This window comes from Dendrobates tinctorius, unplaced genomic scaffold (genome assembly GCF_039654945.1).
Source record: "Dendrobates tinctorius isolate UK_male_01 unplaced genomic scaffold, ASM3965494v1 ptg000003l, whole genome shotgun sequence".
Taxonomy (NCBI): Eukaryota; Metazoa; Chordata; class Amphibia; order Anura; family Dendrobatidae; genus Dendrobates; species Dendrobates tinctorius.
Window position 1 is genome coordinate 84,389,805 of NW_027361671.1, and position 15,059 is coordinate 84,404,863.

The following is a 15,059-nucleotide window of genomic DNA, read 5'->3' on the forward strand; positions in this document are numbered from 1 at the left end:
ATGGGCTCCTCAAAACAAGTCTCAAATGATCTGAAAACAAAGATTATTCAACATAGCTTTTCAGGGGAAGGATACAAAAAGTTGTCTCAGAGATTTAACCTGTCAGTTTCCACTGTGAGGAACATAGTAAGGAAATGGAAGAACACAGGTACAGTTCTTGTTAAGCCCAGAAGTGGCAGGCCAAGAAAAATATCAGAAAGGCAGAGAAGAAGAATGGTGAGAACAGTCAAGGACAATCCACAGACCACCTCCAAAGACCTGCAGCATCATCTTGCTGCAGATGGTGTCACTGTGCATCGGTCAACAATACAGCGCATGCATAACGCCTTTTTGTATGACCAAACAACTCAATCTTTGTTTCATCAGTCCACAGGACCTTCTTCCAAAATGTTACTGGCTTGTCCAAATGTGCTTTTGCATACCTCAGGTGACTCTGTTTGTGGCGTGCTTGCAGAAACGGCTTCTTTCGCATCACTCTCCCATACAGCTTCTCCTTGTGTAAAGTGCGCTGTATTGTTGGCCGATGCACAGTGACACCATCTGCAGCAAGATGATGCTGCAGGTCTTTGGAGGTGGTCTGTGGATTGTCCTTGACTCTTCTCAGCATTCTTCTTCTCTGCCTTTCTGATATTTTTCTTGGCCTGCCACTTCTGGGCTTAACAAGAACTGTACCTGTGTTCTTCCATTTCCTTACTATGTTCCTCACAGTGGAAACTGACAGGTTAAATCTCTGAGACAACTTTTTGTATCCTTCCCCTGAAAAGCTATGTTGAATAATCTTTGTTTTCAGATCATTTGAGACTTGTTTTGAGGAGCCCATGATGCCACTCTTCATAGGAGAATCAAATAGGAGAACTACTTGCAAGTGGCCACCTTAAATACCTTTTCTCATGATTTGATACACCTGGCTATGAAGTTCAAAGCTCAATGAGGTTACAAAACCAATTTAGTGCTTCAGGAAGTCAGTAAAAAGTAGTTAGGAGTGTTCAAATCAAGAAAATGATAAGGGTGCCCATACTTTTGCACCGGTCAAATTTTGTTTAAATGCAGATTGCACATTTTCTGTTAGTACAATAAACCTCATTTGAATCCAGAAATATAACTGAGTCCATTCGTTATTAGATATATGAAACTGAAATAGCTGTTGCAAAAACCAAAATTGCTATAAAGAAAAAAGGTTAACATTAATAGGGGTGCCCAAACTTTTACATATGACTGTATTAAAAATAAGGGCTTGCCTATCACAGTACTTAATGTTTATGCCATCTGGGCCTGGTGACTTGCCTACCTTAGTGTTTTTGAGGCAATGCCATACTTCTGCTGGGTTAAGCAGGTGACATTTGCGTATTTATGGCATCCTTGATCATGTCGTCTGTCATGGGATTTTCTTGTGTAATTACTGTAGAGAAAATGGGGTTTAGCATATTGGCCTTTCTCTCATCCTCTTCCACCATTTCATCCAGATTATTTGTTAGAGGACCCAACACTATCATTTTTGAATTTCTTACTTTTTATGATGTTGAAGAATATTTTTTAATTATTTTTACTTGCTTTGACAATGAGTCTCTCTGCCTTTTTCCCTTGATTTGCTTTTTACACAATTTATTTTCTCTTCTGTCTATAATTATTTAATGCCTCGTCACTACCCTCTTGCTTTAATTTTATAAACGCTTTATTTTTGTCATTTATTACGCCCCTTACAGTAATATTTAGCCTTAGTCTTTTCTAGTTTTTTTCTTCCCATAGGGTATATATTGTGTACAGGTCATAATCAGGGCGCTTATAAAAGTGTCTCATTTCCTTTGTGTACTTATATTTTCAAGGACACTATCCCAGTTTGTAGCACTAAATCGTTAGCCATTGAAAATTCACCATCCTGAAGTTTAGTGTCCTTGTACCACCTCTCTTATTCACCTTAGTAAAGGATAAGTTAAAAGTTAGTATTTTGCAATTACTATTACCCAAGTGACCCCTACCCAAACATTTGATATTCTGTCTCACCCATTGGTTAAAATTATATCTAGAAATGGCCCCTCTTGTTGGGTTATGTGCCAGTTGTGAAAGGTAATTGTTTTTATAATCTTCAAAATATGATTTTCTTTGCTGGACCTGCATGTTTCTGCTCCCCAATTTATATCAGGGTATTTGACAACAGAAAATATAATAATAAAGAAAAGAGATGAGGCAGCAAATCAGAGAGAAGCCTCATCTATTTTCTTTATGATTATATTTTCTGTTGCCTCCATTATATTTTGAGACTTATAAAAAACCCTTTCAGTATTTCATTTATCTTTCTCCCATTGCCTCTACCCATAGGGACTCTACATGTTCATTTCCCCCACATATATTATCATGCAGGATAAGTTATAGGAATGAGTTTATAGGTGAGCAAACCCCTGTACCTCGCTATCCTCTTTCACGCATCAGTTTTTTTTGCCATCAGTCACAATCCATCCTTTTTTGAAAAAAACGGATCCAGTGAATTATGCCACTGGATCCCTTTTTTTAAAAAAAAACTTGTATTTCATCTGTCATTTGACGGACCCGTCATAAATTCTTTTCTCGTCGGCCAGAGACAACGGCCAAAGTAGTGATTTTTGTGTATGTCGAAAAGTCAGACAGCGACGGATCCAGCACCATCCGTCGTTGGCTATAATGGAAGCCTATGGGCGCAGGATCCGTCGCTGTCCGTCAAAAGATGGAATCCGTCGCTGTCTCTTTCTCTCTCTCCAAAATTCTGCTCCTTTAAAATTCCTCCAGCTGCTACTTCGATGGATCCATCAAAAAAATGGATCCGGTGCATCAGTTTTTTACAATCTGCACAAGATCCGTTTTTTCAACACTTTGACGGATTGTGACTGATTCTAAAAAACTGATGTGTGAAAGAGGCCTAACATTATCATTTCTAATTTCCTTTATCTTGTTGGTGAGACTTCTGGCATTAGTGTAACTGCATGCTATGTATTTCTCTCTACCTCTATTCCTCCTCTGTTCCTCAGTAGTGGTACCCTAGATAGGACACCCCTCTCATTTGCCAACTTAGTGAATTTTTTGGGGTGTGCTAGATCAATACTAACCTCACTGATACTCTTCCCTCTACCTCGCCTTTTAAAGGGAATCTATCACCTATTTTTTCGCATATTAGATGCGGCCACCGCCATCAGGGGCTTATCTACAGCATTCTGTAATGCTGTAGATAAGCCCCCGATGTAACCTGAAAGATAAGAAAGACGAGTTAGATTATACTCACCCAGGGGCGCTCCAGGTCCGGTCCGGGTCCGATGGGTGTCGCTGTCGGGTCCAGCACCTCCCATCTTCTAGCGATGACATCCTCTTCTCTGCTTCCTATCGCAGCTCTGGCGCAGGCGCACTGCTCTGCCCTGTTGAGGGCAGAGCAGAGTACTGTAGTGCGCAGGTGCTGGACCTCTCTGACCTTTCCCGGCACCTGCGCACTGCAGTACTCTGCCCTCAACAGGGCAGAGCAGTGCGCCTGCTCCGGAGCTGCGACGGGAAGCAAAGAAGAGGACATCATCGCTAGAAGATGGGAGGCGCCAGATCGGACCGCGATACCCAACGGACCCAGACCGGATTCGGACCGCCCCGCCGGGGTGAGTATAATCTAACTTGTTTTTCTTATCTTTCAAGTTACATCGGGGGCTTATCTACAACATTACAGAATGCTGTAGATAAGCCCCTGATGGTGGTGACCGCTTCTTATATATGAAAAAAGAGGTGACAGATTCCCTTTAACTGTCACCCAGCTAGCTGTGGTACTGTCCTGCAGCTCCACGCTACCATCCTCCACACATCTACTCCAGTAAGGAGCTGCCCAGTCAGCAACACACTCCTCTATATAATGTCTTTGGATCTCAATGTTACCAGCTGTTCATTTAGTTCCAATACCTGGGTTTCCAAATGTACAACATGCACACATCTTGCACAGCAGAATGTACCCTCAAACAAATAGTCAAAGACATGAGATAAGATGTACACTGGTTGGCACTGTCAATAATGGATCACATATTACTAATAAAGATTACCCAACACAGCAATATAAATAATTATATAAATAAGTAAACACAGACAGTGAATTAATAAAAATTACTCCATTCTAAACACCCTGACTCCAAAGAGTCACACACTGAAGGCGAACCACACTTGGGAACAAATCACTCGCAATCACTTTAATTCACTATAATCAGGTATAATCTAGTTGCCTTACCTATAGCTGAAATCCATGTACTAAAGGTTGGTCAGGATAAAGAAAAATGTAATGCACGGTTGTTGGCAATGCACTATTTTATTGAATTTCAAAAATAAATTTAGACAGCCCATAATGTACATTCCAAAAATAAGAATCATCTCAAATAGCCAAAATAATATTTAAAACAATCAAAAATATATCTGGTATTTTACAGGACTGAAAATATATTCATGTTCCTTGCTAAAGCTTATCAATTAAATAGAAATTCTTAAGTCTATCCTTTCAATGTTTCCTTCTCTTGGATCTCTTTTTGTCAATGTTACCATATCCAAATTGAAACAATACATGCAAAAATAAGGAACATATTTTTTTTCTTTAGGTGACGAATAATGTAATTCATGAAATATGTTAAAATATTTAAAAAAACTGAATAAAAATATATTACATTGTATTTACTGTAATAATTTGCTATTTTTTTAATTATGAAGGAAGCGGCAGTTAAATGTTTATTCTAGGGAATAAAAATATAACTAAGTCCTCAAATTGCTTAAAAAAAAGAAAAAGAAAAGAAATAATACTCATCCTCTCTAATCTATTTAACATCTCATTCTGACCGATGATTGACTATGAATATATTCCTGGTGTGTCAAGGACTGGATTAAAGATGGGAAGGTTACTGATTATATTTGTTGCTGTTTTTATGTTTTCTAAGGACTTAAAGGGTTATGCCATTACTTTTACATCCTTTGACTAGGTCATCAATTGCAGATCAGTAGTAGTTCAATACATGGCCCTTTCACTGACTGCCATTGTCCAGATGTAAGAAATTATGGAGCTATACAATACATCTCTATCAATTGTTTAGTGGCCATTTCCACATACTACCAATCCTCTTCTAAAATATGTTACTCTCCAGAAGACCATTTTAATAAACATAAATTACCGTCAGACATGTAGATCATGGGTATAAAAGTCAGCTCACTTGTTTCATTTTATGCACCCTAATCAAGGAATTGTTCCCAATTTTGCCTCTTGACAAACTGGTTTATAAACCCATTCTTGAAGTGAATGTCCACCATTTTCATTTCTAAAAAGAGCTAAAATTTTGCGAAATTTAATTGCATATTTTATTTTTGCATCTTGCGAAGCCCAATTGTCCAATATTGAGTTCCAAATTTACACCCCAGATGAAGAGTTAAATTAAAAACACAGCCTGGCGGTCTTCATCCACCAATAGTGGGGGGGCAAATAAAATGTATTTAAAAAATGGCTCACTGCTGTTAAAAAGAATGGATACTTAACCTCACTCCACCCCCCATAGGTCACGTTCCCCGCAACATTATGTTTTCTGCTACCATCATTGACACACCGTAAATGGACAGAAAAGCCTGCCTAGTCAATCATTATCTGCAGTGGGTCAATGCAGCAGCCGGTGAATGAGTAGGATTTTGTATGATGTCAAGAACAGAACAAGGAAGCACAGAGGAGCTAAGCTCCATTATGGGCCGTGCATTTTGTTTATATAACTTTCCATGTGTGGTGTTGAAACAATGAGGTCTGGGTCCTGCTCTACCACCTTCTATTTTGGGGCCTACTGGCATGTAATGACATGAGATTCTAGCATTAGACACCCTACTCATTGGGTACACTTGGGATGAATTTTTAGGCTCCTTTGGTCAAAATAGTGCCACCTAAGTGCTCAATGTCATTTACATGTATTATTACTTACTGCAGGGTATTTGCACAATGTTTTTAGGTTATGTCTGTTAACAGCCAAAGTGTGAACACATTGCACTTATACCAACATGTGTTCCAGCTCATTTCTTTGGTTTTGTTTTAGTTTTTTGCACGTAGTACATAAAGGGGTGTGGCTCCCCTATTTTGGGCTGTGCATATGGTTTATATAGCTTTCTATGACCAGGTGTTGAAACAGCCATATCTGCAACCAGCTCCATCTATTCTGAGGACTGCTGGCACATAGCAAGGTGAACTACACAACTAGGCCAGGAGTAAAGAAGAGATCGGGGGGGGCATCCATGCGTGAGTAAATGGTATTGCATTCTTGGATCAAAGATGAATTACAAGAGATGGGTAGAAAACTCTTTTAATTGTATGAACTTGTTGAGAATATTTGTATCCCTGGATCAAAGTCCTGAATATTTTAAAGATATATGAGGAAATTTATAAAGATTATATAGTTTTAAAGTATGGGCATTGAATTGATAATCTTGTGGATAGTTCTAGAAAGTGTGTTAGTAACTGGTTGATGTAAGCAATTAATAACAAAGCTTGTATTCTATAGTTTTCCCTAAACAGCCATAATCTATTAGGAGCCAAGAGAAAAAATGAAATATTTGCAATATACTGAATACATTTTACAAAAAAAATCACTGTAAAAAATTAATTCTTATTTACTAATATAAAATCGATCTCATCTGTGCCATACATACATATAAAATAAATTTCCTTTTAAACCTGGACAATAAATAGCTAATTCCAGTGTCGTAGATTTTGGCCACTTTGTACTCCATAGGAAGTTGAACTACAGTATATACAATACAGAAGTATAATAATAACTAAACAATATATGTTTCTTATTTTATATAATAATTTTTACATATACAGGGTGTAAAAGTAAAATTGTCATTTTATTTGAATTAAAGGTGTACATTGTAGTAATGGTATAGAAATATTTCTTGTGTAAGTTATTTCCATTGCTTTATTATGTTGCTATTTCTTTTATGCTACAGCATAAGCCATTATTTAGATCCTCTCTAAAATTTGGTTTTAAAAATATAATCTCTGTGATAGTTTTCAATACAATTTTCATGATCAATTGAGAATATTAAGAATGATATAGGACTATTCCAACTATGACTGGAGGGTCAACATAAAACATGTATAGTCCAAATACAACTCTTCAGATAGTAACCAAAGCAGTAATTGGTCATGTGGAGAACATGTGCTTTTGATGAAAAGAAGCTCTTAGTTTGGCACAAGGAGATGACCCTACTCACCATCGTCACATAGGACATCCGAGGGGCATAACTTTGTGGTTGGTCAGGGCCCTAGGTTCTGGGGGTCAGGAGGGCACTGTTAGAATCTGCCTTAATTTGGGTACTGTATGGCATGGAACATTGTCTTTTCTAGGCTTTAATTAAGTGAAGCCTGTGCAATGACATGGAAGATCAAGGACTGAAAAATGTCCTGCTAACCAAGGTCAATTAGGCATCTTCCTCTTCTTTGTCATTCAAAGCTTTCTACCTTTGACCCTACCTGAATTGAAGAACAATAGAAAAGTCATAGATATTTTTTTACTCTCAACAAGTCCAAACCTGAAGCACATAATCTTCATTCTTAGCAGCATTTTAAAAAGTCTGAACATGTAAAATGAATCAATGTTACAAAAAAAACCTATTTCAACCTTTACGTCTACATATTTGACGTTTGACATTGAATGAAACTCCAAAAAAAATACGTGGTTAAACACAATGGTTCCATGTTTCTTTAGTCCATAAACTGTAGAGAAAATCGGTAACAAGAGAAATCCTTCAGCAAGTTATAACCAAAGAAGAGTCTTCAGTAAAGGTTTTAATATAAATTGACATTCTCTGACAATGTTGAGTTTCCATATGTCGGCAATGAATGACATTTGCAGCATGATTTTTATTTCTTCATATTATGAAGAATAGAATGACTTAAGCACACACTTGCTCTTGGGTAGGATGAATATGCATCAAGAAGTATCCAGAAGAAATCACAGTGTTAAAATGTTAAGTATCTCCATTCCAGAAGCATCCTCTTAGGTATAGTTCCACCCTTGACTACGAGCCTTTGCCTGTTAGCCAGGAGATATCACCAGTTCTAGGAGAAAAGCAGATCGTAAAGAAAAATCATATATCCCATCTTAATTCTGTTAAATAGCTGAAGGAGTCAAAAGGGGGAAGTGTCATATTAACAAAACTCTTTTCCAGACTTGTCAATTGCACTCTGGGGTCAAATATCACTCCACTTCAGTATTGCGGCATTGACTCTAAACTGGCTAAAAGTATTAACTTATCATATCTATCATATTTATGTTATGTGGTATAATAGATATGTTGGAAATAATCCTTTTGTTTGTTAAATTCAGATCACTTAGGTTACTTTCACATTATTATGGTCAGTATTTTGCATCAGTATTTGTAGGCCAAAACCAGGAGTGAGTCCAACACATGATGGGGTGCAAATCTTTCCATAGGTTTTCATGAATAGATCACACTTTCGGTTTTGATACTTACTCATCAAAATACTCATGCATGAAAGTAGCTTTACTGCTAGTAAGACACCTAACTATAGATGTCAGCCAATGAAGGTGCACACAATTACACACTGTAATAAGGCCCAGGCTAACAATAGTGCACTTTTAAACATCTCATAATCTATTAACTTACTTGCAATGACGGACAAACATCCTAAGCAGATTGAAGCATTAAAAGATTTAAAAACACAAACATTATAAATCACAACAATTAAAAATAATATATTTATTAACACCTATAGCTTTATGTTCTTTCATTTCATTAAAATACTTTATTCTGCATGTGTGTTTATTTAACCCTTTACACACTTTAGGATTAGTAATGGATAGGTGTCTTATTGACACCTCTCCATTACTAAGCCAAGCTTAATGTCACCTCACAATACAAAGGTGACATTAACCCCTTATTACCCCATATGCCACCTCTACAGAGCAATGGGAAGAGAGAGGCTAAGTGCCGGATTTGGCGCATCTTACAGATGCGCCTTTTCTGAGGTGGCTGGGGGCAGATTTTTTTAGCCGGGGGGGAGGGGGCAATAACCATGGTCCCTCTATAGGCTATTAATACCTGCCCTCAGTCACTGGCTTTCCCTCTCTGGTGCAGAAAATTGTGCGGGAGCCCATGCCAGTTTTTTCCGTGAATACATTCTTTTAGTAAATACATACAGGTCCCAAATTTTATGCACACATACTACTAACAGTATTAGACACTGACATATATAAATCTAAATGTTCTGCATGGGTTTACTGTATGTAAATCATGTCTCCTATCCTGTTGGGTTTTGCAATGATTTTACAGAAGCCGACAAATGAATTATCGGCTATTCTGCTATCTCTCTATGAAATATAAAGATGTATCTATATATGTGTGTCACTGACACACATATATATATATATATATATATATATATACACACACACACACACCTATTCTACATGTATATATCTATTCTATCTATTATAATCTAACCTATTCTATTCTATACCGTACGCGGCATCTGCCGGCTTTTAATCTATCTATATCTATATACACAGGGTGGGCCATTTATATGGATACACATAAATAAAATGGGATGGTTGGTGATATCAACTTTCTGTTTGATATATGGAAGGGCGAAACTTTTAAAAATGGGTGGTAACCAGGACGGCCATTTTGGATCCAACTTTATTTTTTTCAATGGGAAGAGGGTCATGTGACACATCAAACTTATTGAGAATTTCAAAAGAAAAGCTATGGTGTGCTTGTGTTTAGCATAAGTTCATTATTTCATGAGTTATTTACAAGTTTATGACCACTTATAAAATGTGTTCAAAGTGCTGCCCATTGTGTTGGATTGTCAATGCAACCCTCTTCTCCCACAATACATACATTAAAGCCTAACTGATTTACCATATTAATGAGGAATATTCATATACATGTATATTGAGGTATAACTATGATTATCAGACATTCTAGAAGAATAGAACTCATTAATCAGAACTGGATTGGACATACTGTCTACGTCAGACCTCAGCTGTCATTTCAGAAACTTCTCTTGAAAAAATGAGAGCCGCATCATCAGCCGTTCCTTATGCTGATCACGCTGATGGCCAGAGACCAACATTTGAATCATGCTTCATGGGCCACTTTAATGTCTTGCCCCAATTCTCAAAACTCCCATTTTGGACACATTTATAGTTTACCACACATTTTCAGAAGACCTGTGACCAAGGTCAAAGTCAAAAGTGGTCAGTTTTTAAATCCAACATACGGTTCCAGAGATAAGGGAGATAAGGGTATTTTTATTTACAGGTAATTTTTATGGTCTTTAAAAGGGTGTTTGGTTTACAGGATTCTCTTGGGTGTGTCTGCACACTGCAATGCATAATTACCCTTACACCCCCTTGGTACTTAAGAAGGGCCATATTTCTGGAACAGAGTGGTGAGGAGTGCACTGAGGAACAGTGGAAGTAAAAGAAGCACAAAACTGGCCACTTTTGACCTGGTGACATGACTTCTTTAAAGGGAAGGTGCCGCAATTTTATATAATTTGCAAAAAAATAGTAAGTAACAAAACATGTTGTTTCAGCAAATGTTGTACTAACCAGGATTTATGGTTTGTTTGTAATAATGTTTTAATGTAGCCACTGGGCGCTGCCATCTTGATTTGCAGATCTGTGGAGGACTCATACAGTCTGCAAATATGGCCGTCCCTGGACATAGGAGACTGCGGTCGGCTCCCGACCCCACATTGCAGCCTCATTAGCAGTGAACTAGGCACGCCCCTGTGGGCTGCACCATTCACTGCTGTAGGTGTGGCTGGGCGCCATTTTACTGTAGCCCAGTGCTATCTGCTGAGCTCCACTTACCCTCTATCACAGAAACACTTGTGGCATAACAGGTCCTGTGTTGTGAGGAGAGGCTGAAGATATGGAGAAGGTGGTCAGCAGAGGAGAGAAGCGCTCACTGGAGCCGGAGGATGGAGAGTGGTGAGTGCGGGTGACTTTCCTCTATGCTCCTCTGTCCTGCTTACTCCAGGCTCGGCCCTGTGCTTCCTGCTCTACTGTGTTCTTCTGCTCTGTCTCCGCCTCCTCACTCACAGCCCCAGTGATCTCCGGTAATCTGACACCTTTGCTTTTATGACAGCTTTTATGGCTGTCTGAGGAGGACAGTGACTTATACAGCCCATAGTCTAGTGTATGGGGGGGGCTGGAAGTTTTACCAGTGTGGGCATATCTGTAATACTGTCTTGTGTGATACTGCCTGCTGAGCGGTGTATCTAATCCTCTCCTGTGTGATACTGTCTGCTGAGCCGTGCATCTAATCCTCTCCTGTGTAGTACTGACTGCTGAGCCGTGTATCTAATCCTATCCTGTGTGATACTGACTGCTGAGCCATGTATCTAATCCTATCCTGTGTAATACTGACTGCTGAGCCGTGTATCTAATCCTCCCCTGTGTGATACTGACTGCTGAGCCGTGTATCTAATCCTCACCTGTGTCATACTGACTGCTGAGCCGTGTATCTAATCCTATCCTGTGTGATACTGACTGCTGAGCCATGTATCTAATCCTCTCCTGTGTGATACTGACTGCTGAGCTGTGTATCTAATCCTCTCCTGTGTGATACTGTCTGCTGAGCCATGTATCTAATCCTATCCTGTGTGATACTGACTGCTGAGCCGTATATCTAATCCTCCCCTGTGTCATACTGACTGCTGAGCCGTGTATCTAATCCTATCCTGTGTGATACTGACTGCTGAGCCATGTATCTAATCCTATCCTGTGTAATACTGACTGCTGAGCCGTGTATCTAATCCTCTCTTGTGTGATGCTGTCTGCTGAGCCGTGTATCTAATCCTATCCCGTGTGATACTGACTGCTGAGCTGTGTATCTAATCCTCTCCTGAGTGATACTGACTGCTGAGCCGTGTATCTAATCCTCCCCTGTGTCATACTGACTGCTGAGCCATGTATCTAATCCTATCCTGTGTGATACTGACTGCTGAGCCGTGTATCTAATCCTATCCTGTGTGATACTGACTGCTGAGCCGTGTATCTAACCCTATCCTGTGTGATACTGACTGCTGAGCCGTGTATCTAATCCTATCCCGTGTGATACTGACTGCTGAGCTGTGTATCTAATCCTCTCCTGTGTGATACTGACTGCTGAGCCGTGCATCTAATCCTCTCCTGTGTAATACTGACTGCTGAGCTGTGTATCTAATCCTATCCTGTGTGATACTGACTGCTGAGCCATGTATCTAATCCTATCCTGTGTAATACTGACTGCTGAGCCGTGTATCTAATCCTCTCTTGTGTGATGCTGTCTGCTGAGCTGCGTATCTAATCCTATCCCGTGTGATACTGACTGCTGAGCCGTGTATCTAATCCTCCCCTGTGTCATACTGACTGCTGAGCCGTGTATCTAATCCTCTCTTGTGTGATGCTGTCTGCTGAGCCGCGTATCTAATCCTATCCCATGTGATACTGCTCTCCTGAAATACTCTGTGCTGCTGTCACCCTGCTGGTTTTATGTGTGATCTACATGGTGGTATGAACTATATGGCAGTATTATGTGAGAACACTATGGCAGTATTATCTGCTAAAAGGGGACCCATTCTAGGGTGGTTCTGGCTGAGCACCTGCACACGGGTCAGGGGTAATAGTTAGGTGCAGTCAGGGGAGGGCTGGTGAGGCAGCTGAAGATAGGGGTCTCATTTTTATCGTTACTGTATGGCTACATTTCCCCCATCCTGCTTCCCAGCGTCACCCCGGACTGCGCCTGTGGCCTCGCTTTCACACATCGCCAGGACAGGATCTGAGGAGGGGAAGGTGGTCTTTACCTGCAAAGTCTGGATCAGGCTGATTGATGGCCGTTCTGATCCAGACTTTACATGCAAAGACAGTCAGTAACTTTGCAGGCCCCATCAAAATGGCTTCTCACTGTGTTCCTAGATGTCATAGGTTTTTGTGCCAGATTTCAGTAGCTGCTCCCCCTAGTGTTAACAAGTGGAAATGCCAAACTTTTTAAAATTATTTTTCATATTTTGCAAAATTAAAAACAAATGATAATATTTTTTAAGAAAATGTAAACATTAATTCTTTACATTTTTTTCAATTGCTGAAAAAAAATTTTTTGGATGGCACCTTCCCTTTAAGGCTGAATTAATGGTGCAATGATTGGAGGTGTTTTAGTCCTAATCTTCAATATAGCAAATTTAAGTACTTTATGCAGAGCACCAAACACCCTTCGATTAGCCTCTATAGCTCTGCATATGGGATGTCTACTCAACCTTCCATGGAATTTTTATATGTTGGCTGGTGCCGGTATTTTTTCTTTGAACATTGCGTATGCATGTTTATGTTCAGTAGTTTTGTTATTTGTATGTAAATTATTCTAAAACTTTGCTGATAGTAATTAATTCCTAATTTTTCTAGCACTGTTTCATTGGTCTGTAACATACAGTTGTGCTCAAAACTTTACATACCCGGGCAGAATTTTTGCTTTTTTGGCCTTTTTTCAGAGTATATGAATAATAACACCAAACTTTGTCTCCACCCATGGTTAGTGGTTGGGTGAAGCCATTTATTGTCAAACTATTGTGTTTTCATTTTTTAAATCATAATGACAACCAAAACATCCAAATGACCCTGATCAAAAGTTTACATACCTCATTTCTTAATACTGTGTATTGCCCCCTCTAACATCAATAACAGCTTGAAGTCTTTTGTGGTAGTTGTGGATGAGGTTCTTTATTTTCTCAGATGGTAAAGCTGCCTACTCTTACTGGCAAAAAGCCTCCAGTTCCTGAAAATTCTTGGGCTGTCTAGCATGAACTGTGCACCTCCCCAGAGTGGCTCGATGATTTTGAGGTCAGGAGACTGAGATGACCACCCTGGAACCTTCACTTTGTTCTGCTGCAGCCAATGACTTGACCTTGTGTTTTGGATCATTGTCATGTTGGAATGTCCAAGTATGTCCCATGTGCAGCTTCCGGGCTGACGATTGCAAATTTGCCTCCAGTATTTGCTGATAAGTGCTGCATTCATCTTTCGTTCAACTTTGACCAAGTTTCATGTGCCTTTGTAGCTCACACATCCTCAAAACATCAGTGATCCATCTCCGTGCTTTACAGTAGGAATGGTGTTCCTTTCATCATAGGCCTTGTTAACCTCTCCAAATGTAACGTTTATGGTTGTGACCAAAAAGTTCAATTTTGGTCTCATCACTCCAAATTACCTTGTTCCAGAAGTTTGCCTCTGTGCTGTTTTGCATATTGTAGGTGAGATATCTTGTGGCATTTGCGCAGTAATGGCTTTACACATGATTGGAATACAAGACTAGAAGGATACAACTTATTTGCAAGAAACAGACTTGATAAACGAGGAGGAGGTGTTGCATTGTATGTTAGAAATGTGTATATCTGCACAGACATTGAAGCTTCAGAGACTGGGAGTTCTGTGGAAACTGTTTGGGTAAGAATACAAGGACAGAACAATGGAAAGGACACCATTGTAGGCATTTACTACAGGTCGCCTGTGCAAGCTGCAGATATGGATGAACTCTTTATGCATCAAATGGCCAACTTCTCCAAAAAATATGACGTAGTTGTCATGGGAGATTTCAACTATCCAGACATTTGTTGGGAATCTCTCTCAGGCAAAACTAACAAGTCAAGGAAATTCTTATCCTCTCTTGCTGACAACTTTATCTTCCAAAAGGTAGGGAAGAAAAACTAGGGGATCTGCTACCTTGGATCTATTCCTTATAAACAGGGAGGAAGCAACCATGCTATTTTAGAATTTTGGATAACTAGAGGAGGAAGACCTGTGAAGTGTTAGGAGTCAGGTTCCTGTGTCTGCTCTGCAGGAATCCAGACCCCCTTACATTCTGCGGTCTCTTGCTCTTTATCTACCGCAGAGGAGATTGCCTTGCAGCAAATCTCTCCAGGGGCTAAGTCCCTCTGTCCTCCTACTGAGCATGCTCATGAGACGGTTTCCCATTGGAGATCGGGAGTCATGTGCTCAGGTCCTACTCCAGATCTCATTGGTCCATCTCGGAGATCTGGAAGC

General features: G+C 39.6%; 1 protein-coding gene across 2 annotated transcripts in view; it reads right to left on the reverse strand.

The window, feature by feature from the left end:
* Positions 1-4,281: 4,281 nt before the first annotated feature.
* Positions 4,282-15,059, reverse strand: part of AIFM3 (AIF family member 3) — a 161,994-nt gene continuing 151,216 nt past the window's right edge. The window contains exons 20-21 of one of the 2 annotated variants that reach the window (XM_073557952.1): positions 8,638-8,658; positions 4,282-8,068 (exon numbers count right to left, since the gene is read on the reverse strand). In XM_073557952.1, the coding sequence (XP_073414053.1) occupies positions 8,029-8,068; positions 8,638-8,658 (61 nt within the window). In that variant the 3' untranslated portion in view covers positions 4,282-8,028. The remainder of the gene's footprint in view (positions 8,069-8,637; positions 8,659-15,059) is intronic. The other variant, XM_073557963.1, reaches the window with a different exon arrangement.